This window comes from Taeniopygia guttata, chromosome Z (assembly GCF_048771995.1).
Source record: "Taeniopygia guttata chromosome Z, bTaeGut7.mat, whole genome shotgun sequence".
In the NCBI taxonomy this organism is placed as follows: Eukaryota; Metazoa; Chordata; class Aves; order Passeriformes; family Estrildidae; genus Taeniopygia; species Taeniopygia guttata.
In genome coordinates, this window is record NC_133063.1 from 3232272 (window position 1) to 3244954 (window position 12683).

The following is a 12683-nucleotide window of genomic DNA, read 5'->3' on the forward strand; positions in this document are numbered from 1 at the left end:
TTACCTCAAAAATCCCCAAAACTGACCCAAACATTACCAAAAAACCCCCAAATTGACCCAAAATTAACCAAAAAATGACCCCAAAATTCCCAAAAATTGACCCAAAAATTGCCCCAAAAATGTCCCAAAATTACCCCAAAAATTGACCCCAAAATTGACTCCAAAAAAACCCCAAAAAATCAAAAAAATGACCCAAAAAATAGCCAAAAAAACCCCCAAAATTGACCCCAAAAAAATCCCAAAAAGGAGCCCAAAATTACCCCAAAAACTAACCCAAAACTGACTCCAAAAAAACCCCAAAAATCCCAAAAACTGAACCAAAACTTACCCCAAAAAACCCCAAAAAGGATGCCAAAAAAACCCCAAAAATCAAATTCACCCACAAATTACCAAAAAAAACCCCAAAATTTACCCAAAAAAGACCTCAAAAATTCCAAAAATTTCCACAAAATTGACCCCAAAGATGAATCCAAAAAGCCCTAAAATTGACCCCAAAATATAAAAAAAAACCCCAAAATTTACCCCAAAAAAGACCCCAAAATTGACCCAAAAATTATCCAAAAAAAACCCCAAATTGACCCCAAAAATCACCCAAAAAATGCCCCCAAAAATCCCAAAAATTTCCACAAAAATCCCATAAATGACCCCAAAAATGACTGCAAATTTGTCCCCCAAACAACCCAAAATTACCCCCAAAAAAACCCCGAAAATCCCAAAAATTGCCCTAAAATAACCCCAAAAATGATCCAAAATTACCCCAAAAATGAATCCAAAAATCCCCAAAAATCCCTCAAAAAAACCCTTAAAAAAACCCCTGAAATGACCCCAAAAAGCCCAAAAAATCCCTTAAAAAACCCAAAAAATCTCTCAAAAATCCCTCCCAAAAAATCCCGAAAAATACCAAAAATGACCCCAAAAATCCCCTAAAAATCCTTTAAAAAACCGTAAAAAATCCCTAAAAATCCCCCAAAAATCTCCTCAAAATTTCACCCAAAAAACCCCCCAAAAAAACCTAAAAAAAAAAAAACCTCTAAAAATTCCCCCAAAAAAACCCCCCAAAACCCCCCAAAAAATCACAAAAAATCCCAAAAATACCAAAAAAAACCCCCAAAATTTCCCTAAAAATGCCCAAAAAATCCCTAAAAAACACCTGAAAATTCCCCTAAAAAATACCAAAAAACCCAAAAATCCCCCCCAAAAAAATCCCCAAAAAATCCCAAAGAAACCCAAAAACCCCCTTAAAAATCCTTTAAAAAACTCTAAAGAATCCCAAAAATTACCCCAAAAATGCCCAAAAAGTACCTAAAAAAACCCAAAAATCCCCCAAAATTTTTTGGGATTTCCCCCCAGAGCCGCATCGGGGACCGCCTGGAAAAAAACCCCAAAGAAGTCGAAAATCACCATAAATTCACCACAAAAACCCCCAAAAATTCACCCTAAAACCCTCCCCAAAAATCCCCAAGAAATTGCCAAAAATCCCCCAAAAAATCCCCAAAAATGCCCCAAAAATTATCCAAAAAACCCCAAAAATCCTCCAAAAAATTTCCCCAAAATATTCCCAAAAAAACCCAAAAAAAACCCCAAAAAACCTCCAAAAACCCCCCAAAAAACTCCAAAACAACCCCCAAAAAACCCCAAAATGACCCAAAAGTCCCCCAAAAAACACCAAAAATTCCTTCCAAATATCCCAAAAAAACCCGCAAAAATCTGCCAAAAAACCCCAAAACAACCCCCAAAATATCCCCAAAATACAGAAAAAATGCCCAAAAATGCCCCAAAAATGGCGCCAAAAATCCCGCAAAAATACCAAAAAAATCCCTAAAAAAACCCCAAAAATCGCTCAAAAAACCCCCAAAAATTCGCCAAAAAAACCCCAAAAAGCCCCAAAAATTTCCTCAAAAATGCCAAAAAAATACCCAAAAAACCCCATAAAAAGCAAAAAAAAACCCAAAAATCCCCCAAAACCCCCATAAAAAAGCCCCAAAAAGTCCCCAAAAAATCCCAAAATAATCCCAAAAAAAAAATCCCCAAAAAATCCCCAAAAAATCCCCAAAATCCCCAAAGTACCTCGAAACCCCCCCCCAAAAAACCAAAAAAAAACCACCAAAAATCCCCCAAAATAATCCCCCCAAAAATACCCCCAAAATCCCCTAAAACTCCCCAAAAATCCTCCAAAACGCCCCAAAAAAACCCAAAAAATCCCCCAAAGACCGCAAAATCCCCCAAAAAAATCCCCAAAACCCCCCAAAAAACCCAAAAAATCCCCCAAAACCCCCAAGAAAGCCTAAAAAAATCCCGAAAAAAACCCAAAAATGATCCCAAAAAGCCAAACAAAATCCCAAAAAATCCCCTAAAAATTCTCCAAAAAAACCCAAAAGAAACCCAGAAAAGCCCCCCAAAAACCCAAAAATCCCCCCAAAAAACCTCCAAAAAAACCCCCAAAAATCCCCAAAAAAATCCCAAAAAATCCCCCAAAATCCTCCAAAAAATCCACAAAAAAATCTCCAAAAAATCCCCCCCAAAAAACCCAAAAAAACCCTAAAAAAACCCCAAATACCCTAAAAAACCCTCCAACAAATCCCCAAAAAAACTCCAAAAAATCCCTAAAAAACCCCAAAAATCCTTTAAAAAACCCTAAAAAAATCCCAAAAAATGATCCCAAGAATGCCACAAAAATTCCTAAAAAAACCCTAAAAAATCTCCCCAAAAAAACCCAAAATAAGCCCCAAAAAAACCCAAAAACGCGCCAAAAAAATCCCCATAAAAACCCAAAAGGTTCCCAAAAAGCCCCAAAAAATTCCCCCCAAAAAAACCCCAAAAAACCCCAAAAATTCTCCCCAAAAATCCCAAAAAGTCCCCCCAAAACCCCCAGAAAACTCCCAAAACCCCCCAAAGAAACCCAAAAAATCCCAAAAAATCCCCAAAAACTCAAAAAAATTCCCCAAAATCCCCCAAAGAACCCTAAAAATCCCCCAAAAAATCCCCAAAAATCGTCCAAAACACCCCAAAAATCCCGCAAAAAAATCCCAAAGATCCCCAAAATACCGAAAAAAATCCCCAAAAATGCCGCAAAAATGACACAAAAAATCCCCAAAAAATGCCCCAAAAATACCGAAGAAAACCCCAAAAATCGCTCAAAAACCCCCAAAAATGACCCTAAAAATGCCAAAAAACTCCCTTAAAAAACTCCCAAAACCCCCAAAAGCCCCAAAAAAATCCCAAAATCCAGAAAAAAACCCAAAAAAATCCCCCCAAAAAACCCCCAAAAATACCCAAAAAATCCCTAAAAAGGCCCAAAAAAATCCCAAAAAAATCCCCAAAAATGCCACAAAAATCCCTGAAAAAACCCCCAAAAATCCCAAAAAAGCCCAAAAATCCCCACAAAAAAATCCCAAAAAATCCCCCCCAAAAAATCCCTAAAAAACCCCAAAAATTGCTCAAAAACCCCCAAAAAGGGACCCTAAAAACACCAAAAAAACCAAAAAAACCCCAAACCCCCCAAAAATTCCCAAAAGACCCCAAAATTCCCAAAATCCCCCCAAAATCCCCCAAAATCTTTTGGGCTTTCCCCTCAGAGCCGCATCGAGGACTGCCTGTAAAAAACCCCCAAAAAATCCCAAAATGACCCCAAAAAAACCCAAAAATCCCCTAAAAATCCTTTAAAAAACCCCAAATCCCCCAAACAAACCCCCAAAAACCCCCAAAAATCCCCCCAAAAAAACCCAAAAATCCCCCAAAAATCCCATAAGTCCCCCCCAAAAAACACCAAAAATTCATCCCAAAAATTCCCAAAAAAAACCCCAAAAAATCCCCAAAAATCATCCAAAAAACCCCAAAAATCCACCCAAAAAATCCCAAAGAATCCCCAAAATACCGAAAAAAATCCCCAAAAATGCCCCAAAAATGACAAAAAAAATCCCCCAAAGAAACCCAAAAAATCCCCAAAAAATCCCCAAAACCTCCCCAAAAAAAACCCCAAAAATCCCCCCAAAAAATCCCCAAAAATCCCCAAAATACCGAAAAAAATCCCCAAAAATGATGCAGAAATGGTGCCAAAAATCCCCCAAAAATCCCCAAAAAAACCCCAAAAAGCATAAAAACCTCCCAAAAAGGACCCTAAAAATGCCAATAAAATTCCTTAAAAATCCAAAAAAAATCCCCAAAAATCCCCAAAATTCCCCCAAAATGTCCCCTCAGAGCCGCATCGAGGACCGCCTGGAAAAAAAACCCAAAAAAAACCCCAAAATGACCCCAAAAAATTCCAAAAAAAATCCCAAAAAAAACCCCAAAAAATGCCAAAAAAATCCCCAAAAAATCCCCAAAAAACCCTAAAAAATCCCCCAAAAATGCCCAAAAATTTCCTAAAAAAAACCCAAAAATCCCCTTAAAATCCTTTAAAAAACCCTAAAAAAAAATCCCCAAAAACCCCCAAAAAACCCCAAATATCCACCAAAAAACCCCTAAAAAAATCCCAAAATATCCCCCCAAAAAACCCCAAAATCCCCTAAAAATCCTTTAAAAAACCCCAAAAATCCCCAAAAAATCCCATAAAAATCCCAAAAATGACCCAAAAAATCCTAAAAATGACCGAAAAAATCCCTAAAAAACCTTTAAAAAACTCTAAAAAATCACTCAAAACCCCCCAAAAACGACCCTAAAAATGCCAAAAAAATTCCTAAAAAAACCCAAAAAAAATCCCAAAAATGACCCCAAAAAATCCCCAAAAATCTCAAAAAAACCCTGAAAAAAACCCCAAAAATCCCCAAAAATGACGCAAAAAATGCCCAAAAAATCCCAAAAAATCAAAAAAAAATCCCCAAAAATCATCCAAAAACCCCCAAAATTCCTCCAAAAAATATCACAAAAATCCCAAAAAACCCCCAAAACCCCAAAATCCCCCAAAATTCTCCCAAAATGTCCCCTCAGAGCCGCATCGAGGACCGCCTGGAAAAAACCCCAAAAAACCCCAAAATGACCCAAAAAAACCCCCAAAAAACCCCAAAATATCCCAAAAAAACCTAAAAAACCCCCAGAATTGACCCCAAAAATGCCTAAAAAATTCCTAAAAAAATCCCCAAAAAAACCCCAAAAATCCCAAAAAAAACCCAATAAATCCCAAAAAAGCCCCAAAAATTCCGCAAAAAAACATGAAAAAAACTCTAAAAATCCCCCAAAAATCCCGTAAAAAGTCCCAAAAAATCCCAAAAATCCCAAAAATTACCCAAAAAATCCCGAAAATGACCCAAAAAATCCTAAAAATGACCCAAAAAATCCCTAAAAATCCTTTAAAAAACTCTAAAAAATCGCTCAAAAACCCCCAAAAATGACCCTAAAAATGCCAAAAAAAATCCTAAAAAAACCCCAAAAAAACCCAAAACCCCAAAAATCCCCAAAAAACCTCAAAAACCCCAAAATCCCCCAAAATGTCCCCTCAGAGCCGCATCGAGGACCGCCTGGAAACCCCCCCAAAAAACCCCAAAATGACCCAAAAAACCCCCCAAAAACCCCAAAACTTAATCCCCCAAAAACCCCTAAAAAAACCCCAAAAATACTCCCCAAAAACCCCCAAAAATTCCCATAAAACCTCCAAAAATCCCCCAAAAATGACCCCAAAATCCTTACAAAAAAACCCCAAAAATGCCAAAAAAATTCCTAAAAACACCCCAAAAATTTCCCCAAAAAATCTCCCAAATACCGAAAAAAATCCCCAAAAAAAATCCCAAAAATGATTTAAAAAATCTCCTAAAAATCCCTTAAAAACCGTAAAAAATCCCCAAAAATGACCCTAAAAATGCCAAAAAACCCCCAAAAAAGAACGCGAAAACCCTTAAAAAATACTTAAAATCCCCAAAAATCCCAAAACCCCCAAAAACCCCAAAAATCCCCCCAAAATTTTTTGGGATTTCCCCTCAGAGCCGCATCGAGGACCGCCTGCAAAGCACCCCCAAAAAACCCCAAAATGACCCAAAAAAACCCAAACAAACCCCAAAAAATCCCCCCCAAAAAAAACCCCAAAAAAACCCTAAAAACCCCACTAAAAATCTCCCCAAAAATTCCCACAAAAAAACCCCTAAAAAATCCCAAAAAAACCTCCAAAAAAACCCCAACAAACCCCAAAAATCTCCAAAAACAACCAAAAAAACCCCGCAAAAATCCCAAAAAACCCCAAGAAAACCCTAAAAAATCCCCAAAAATTCCCCAAAACCCCCAAAAGTCACCAAAAAATCCCAAAAAAATCCCCCAAAAATGTCCAACAAATCCCCCAAAAACCACCAAAAATTCATACCAAAAATCCCAAAAAATCTCCAAAATGACCCAAAAAATCCCCAAAAAACCCCAAAAACTCCCCAAAAAAACCCCAAAAAAACCCAAAAACTCCCCAAAAAAATCCCAAGGAAACCCCCAAAAATGCCCCAAGAATTCCCCAAAAAACACCAAAAATCCCGCAAAAAAATCCCTAAAATACTGAAAAAAATCCCCAAAAATGCGCCAAAAATCATCTAAAAAACCCCAAAATTCCTCCAAAAAATATCCCAAAAATCCCAAGAAGCCCCAAAATCCCCAAACCCCCCAAAATTCCCCAAAATCCCCCAAAATCCCCCCAAAATGTCCCCTCAGAGCCGCATCGAGGACCGCCTGGAGCGTTTGGACGACGCCATCCACGTCCTTCGCAACCACGCCGTGGGCGCCGGGGAGCCCCACGCCGCCGCTTACGGCGCCGGGATCCTGGCCAATCGCCTCATGGTGAGATTTTGGGGTGAAAAACCCAAAATTTGGGATTTTCCCAAAAAAAATTTGGGGTTTTTTGGTGAAAATTTGACGATTTTAGGCGAAAATTTGACGATTTTATGACAAAATTTGACGATTTTATGACGATTTTACGACGATTTTTGGACGTTTCTCGGAAGAGTTTTGGGGTTTGGGATTTGGAGTTTTGGGGTGAAAATCCGAAATTTTGGGATTTTTAAAAAAAAATTTGGGGTTTTTTGGTGAAAATTTGATGATTTTATGCGAAAATTTGATGATTTTACGTCAAAATTTGACGATTTTATTTCAAAATTTGACGATTTTATGACACTTTTTTTTGCCCATTTTCTACCAAAATTTTGGGTTTTTAGATTTGGGATTTTTGGGTGAAAATCCCAAAATTTGGGGTTTTTTTTGGCGAAAATTTGATGATTTTAGGTGAAAATTTGACGATTTTACGTCAAAATTTGACGATTTTACGACAAAATTTGACGATTTTACGACGATTTTCGGCCATTTTGAGTCAAAATTTGGCGGTTTTTTTCACCAAATTTTGGAATTTTGAGATTTGGTGTTTTGGGGTGAAAGTCCCAAATTTTGGGGTTTTTTGACGAAAATTTGACGATTTTACGCGAAAATTTGATGATTTTAGGCAAAAATTTGACCATTTTAGGCGAAAATTTGACGATTTTACGACAAATTTTGCCAATTTTTTGGCACAATTTTGGGATTTTTTTCCTCAAATTTGGGGGTTTTAGATTTGGGATTTTGGGGTGAAAAACCCCAATTTTGGGTCTTTTCCAAAAAAAATTTGGGGTTTTTTGGTCAAAATTTGACGATTTTACGCGAAAATTTGACGATTTTATGACAAAATTCGACGATTTTACGACGATTTTACGACGATTTTTGGGCATTTTTCTCCCCAAATTTTGGGATTTGAGATTTGGGATTTTGGACTCAAAAACCCAAAATTTGTGGATTTTCCCCCCAAAATTTGGACATTTTTGGTCAAAATTTGACGATTTTACGTCAAAATTTGACGATTTTACGACGATTTTTGACGATTTTACGACACTTTTTTGCCCATTTTCTACCAAAATTTTGGGTTTTTAGATTTGGTGTTTTGGGGTAAAAATCCCAAATTTTGGGATTTTTCCCAAAAAAATTTGGAGATTTTTGGTCAAAATTTGACGATTTTAGGAGAAAATTTGACGATTTTTCGACAAACTTTGACGATTTTACGACAACTTTTGACAATTTTTCGACAAAATTTTGGGATTTTTTTCCTCAAATTTGGGGGTTTTAGATTTGCGATTTTTGGGGTGAAAATCCCAAATTTTGGGGGTTTTTGGCCTTCCGAATTTTGCCATTTTTGGGATTGGGGCTCGTCCTTCGCAACCACGCCGTGGGCGCCGGGGAGCCCCACGCCGCCGCTTACGGCGCCGAGATCCTGGCCAATCGCCTCATGGTGAGATTTTGGGGTGAAAAACCCCAAATTTGGGATTTTCCTAAAAAAAATTTGGGGTTTTTTGGTGAAAATTTGACGATTTTACGTCAAAATTTGACGATTTTACATCAAAATTTGACGATTCTACAACAAAATTTGACGATTTTACGACAATTTTTGGACGTTTCTCAGAAGAGTTTTGGGGTTTGGAATTTGGAGTTTTGGGGTGAAAAACCCAAATTTTGGGATTTTCCCAAAAAAAATTTGGGGTTTTTTGGTGAAAATTTGATGATTTTACGTCAAAATTTGACGATTCTACGACAAAATTCGATGATTTTACGACGATTTTGACCATTTTACGACGATTTTTGGGCATTTTTCTCCCCAAATTTTGGGGTTTTAGATTTGGGGTTTTGGACTCAAAAACCCAAAATTTGTTGATTTTCCCCAAAAAATTTGGACATTTTTGGTCAAAATTTGACAATTTTTCGTCAAAGTTTGACGATTCTACGACAAAATTTGACGATTTCATGACGATTTTCGGCCATTTTGAGTCAAAATTTGGGGTTTTTTTCACCAAATTTTGGGGTTTGGGGGTTTGGTGTTTTGGGGTGAAAATCCTAAATTTTGGGATTTTTTAGTCAAAATTTGACGATTTTAGGCAAAAATTTGACGATTTTACGACAAAATTTAACGATTTTACGACGATTTTTGCCGATTTTACGACACTTTTTTGCCCTTTTTCTACCAAAATTTTGGGGTTTTAGATTTGGGATTTTGAGGTGAAAATCCCAAAATTTGGGGATTTTCCCAAAAAAAATTTGGTGATTTTTGGTGAAAATTTGACGATTTTATGTCAAAATTTGACGATTCTACGACAAAATTCGACGATTTTACGACGATTTTTGACAATTTTACGACGATTTTTGGGTGTTTCTTGGAAGAGATTTGGGGTTTGGGATTTGGGGTTTTGAGGTAAAAATCCCAAAATTTGGGAATTTTCCCCCAAAAATTTGGAGATTTTTGGTGAAAATTTGACGTTTTTAGGCGAAAATTTGACGATTTTACGACAAAATTTGACGATTTTACGACGATTTTTGGCCATTTTGAGTCAAAATTTGGCGTTTTTTTCACCAAATTTTGGAGTTTTGAGATTTGGGGTTTTTGGGGTGAAAATCCCAAATTTTGGGATTTTTTTGGTGAAAATTTGACGATTTTGGGCGAAAATTTGACGATTTTACGACAAAATTTGACAATTTTACGACCATTTTCGGGCCATTTTCAGTCAAAATTTGGGGTTTTTTTCACCAAATTTTGGAATTTTGAGATTTGTTGTTTTGGGGTGAAAATACCAAATTTTGGGACTTTTTGGCGAAAATTTGTCAATTTTATGTCAAAAATCGACGATTTTAGGCGAAAATTTGACCATTTTAGGCGAAAATTTGACGATTTTACAACAAATTTTGCCAATTTTTTGGCACAATTTTGGCATTTTTTTCCTCAAATTTGGGGGTTTTGGGATTTGCGATTTTGGGGTGAAAATCCCAAATTTTGGGGATTTTTGGTCAAAATTTGACGATTTTACGTCAAAAATCGACAATTTTAGGCGAAAATTTGACCATTTTAGGAGAAAATTTGACGATTTTACGACAAATTTTGACAATTTTTCGGCCAAATTTTGGGATTTTTTCCCTCAAATTTTGGGGTTTTAGATTTGGGATTTTTGGGGTGAAAAACCCAAATTTTGGGGTTTTTGGCCTTCCGAATTTTGCCATTTTTGGGGTTGGGGCTCGTCCTTCGCAACCACGCCGTGGGCGCCGGGGAGCCCCACGCCGCCGCTTACGGCGCCGGGATCCTGGCCAATCGCCTCATGGTGAGATTTTGGGGTGAAAAACCCAAAATTTGGGACATTTCCAAAAAAAATTTGGTGTTTTTTGGCGAAAATTTGACGATTTTAGGCGAAAATTTGACGATTTTACGACGATTTTTGACGATTTTACGACGATTTTTGGCGATTTTACGACGATTTTTGGGCATTTTTCTCCCCAAATTTTGGGATTTGAGATTTGGGATTTTGAGGTGAAAAACACAAATTTTGGGTTTTTTTGTTTAAAATTTGACAATTTTAGGTGAAAATTTGACGATTTTACGACAAAATTTGACGATTTTACGACGATTTTTGAGCGTTTTTCTCCCCAGATTTTGGGGTTTTAGATTTGGGATTTTGGGGTGAAAACCACAAAATTTGGGATTCTTAAAAAAAAAATTTGGGTTTTTTTGGCGAAAATTTGACGATTTTATGACAAAATTTGACGATTTTACGACAAAATTTGACGATTTTATGACGATTTTACGTCAAAATTTGGGGTTTTTTTCACCAAATTTTAGGGTTTTGGGGTTTGGGGATTTTGGGGTGAAAAACCCAAAATTTGGGATTTTCCCAAAAAAAAATTTGGGGTTTTTTGGTGAAAATTTGACGATTTTGCGACAAAATTTGACGATTTTATGACGATTTTTGGCCATTTTACGACACTTTTTTGCCGTTTTTCTCCCAAAATTTTGGGGTTTGAGATTTGGGATTTTGGTCTCAAAACCCCAAATTTTGGGATTTTCCCCCCAAAATTTGGACATTTTTGGTTAAAATTTGACAATTTTAGGCAAAAATTTGACGATTTTATGACAAAATTTGACGATTTTACGACGATTTTCGGCCATTTTACGACACTTTTTTGCCATTTTTCTACCAAAATTTTGGGGTTTTGGGCTTTGGGGTTTTGGGGTGAAAATCCCAAATTTTGGGGTTTTTTTGGTGAAAATTTGATGATTTTACGTCAAAATTTGGGGTTTTTTTCAATGAATTTGGGGGTTTTTTTCCCCCAAATTTTGGGATTTTGGGATTTCAAAATTTTGGGATTTTGGAATTTTTGGGGATTTCAAAATTTTGGGATTTGGGGACATCAAAATTTCGGGATCTTGGGATTTCGGAATTTTGGGAATTTGGGGATTTTGAAAATTTGGGGATTTTGAAAATTTGGGGATTTTGGAATTTGAGGATTTCGGAATGTTAGGATTTCAGAATTTTGGGATTTTGAAATTTTGGGATTTGGGGGATTTCAGAATTTTGGGATTTGGGGATTTTGACATTTTTGGATTTTCAAATTTTGGGATTCCATAATTTTGGGATTTTGGGCATTTCAGAATTCGGGGATTTTGAAATTTTGGGATTTTTGGGATTTCAAAATTTGGGGATTCTGAAATTTTGGGGATTTCAGAATTTTGGGGATTTCGGAATTTCAAATTTGGATTTTTTTGGAATTCTGGGATTTTGAAATTTTGGGTTTTTTGGAATGTTGGGATTTCATAATTTGGGGATTTGGGGATTTTGAGACTTTAAAATTTTGGGATTTTGGGATATTAAAATTATGTGATTTTGAAATTTTTGGATTTTGGGGATTTCAGAATTTTGGTATTTTAGGATTTCAAAATTTTGGTATTTTGGGGATTTCAGAATTTGGGATTTTGGGATTTTGGGGATTTCAGAATTTTGAGATTTTGAAATTTTGAGATTTTAGGATTTCAAAATTTTGGGATTTTGGGATTTTGAGATTTTAAAATTTTGGGATTTTGGGGATTTCAGAATTTTGGGATTTTTGGGGACTTCAGAATTTTGGGAGTTTGGAATTTTGGAATTTTGGGATTTTGGGATTTCAAAATTTTGCGATTTGGGGATATTAAAATTTTGTGATTTTGGGAATTTTGAGATTTTGAGGATTTCAGAATTTGGGATTTTGGGATTTTGGGGATTTCAGAATTTTGGGATTTTGGGATTTCAAAATTTTGGGATTTTGGGGATTTTGACATTTTGGGATTTTAGAATTTTACTATTTTGGAATTTTGAAATTTGGGGATTTCAGAATTTTGGGGATTTTGAAATTTTGGGGATTTTGAAATTTTGGGATTTTGAGGATTTCAGGATTTTGGGATTTCAAAATTTTGTGATTTTGGGGATTTTGAAATTTTGGGGGAATCAGGATTTTGGGATTTGGGGATTTCAGGATTTCAGAATTTTGGTATTTTTGGATTTAATAATTTTGGGATTTTGGGATTATGACATTTTAAAATTTTGGAATTTTGGGGGTTTTGAAATTTTGGGATTTTGGGGATTTCAGAGTTTGGGGATTTTTAAATTTTTGGGGATTCAGAATTTTGGGATTTCATAATTTTGGTATTTTGGGATTTCTGAATTTTGGGATTTTTAAATTTTGGGGGATTCATAATTTCGGGATTTTGGGGATTTCAGAATTGTGGGAGTTTGGAAATTTGGTATTTTGGGATTTTGAAATTTTGGGATTTAGAAATGTTGAAATTTTGGGATTTCAGAATTTTGGGATTTTTAAATTTTGGGTTTTTTAAGTTTTGGGATTTGTGGGATTTCAAAATTTTGGGATTTTGGGGATTTCAAAATTTTGCTATTTGGGAATCTTAAAAC

The 12683-nt window shown here is 36.0% G+C and overlaps 1 protein-coding gene across 8 annotated transcripts in view; it reads left to right on the forward strand.

Annotated features, from left to right (window-relative positions):
* The window catches only part of LOC115491045 (transcription factor 4), a 160744-nt gene that overhangs the window by 125026 nt on the left and 23035 nt on the right, over positions 1–12683 (forward strand). For all 8 annotated transcript variants that reach the window (XM_072922124.1, XM_072922122.1, XM_072922123.1 and 5 more), the window contains one exon: positions 6619–6744. In XM_072922124.1, the coding sequence (XP_072778225.1) occupies positions 6619–6744 (126 nt within the window). The remainder of the gene's footprint in view (positions 1–6618; positions 6745–12683) is intronic.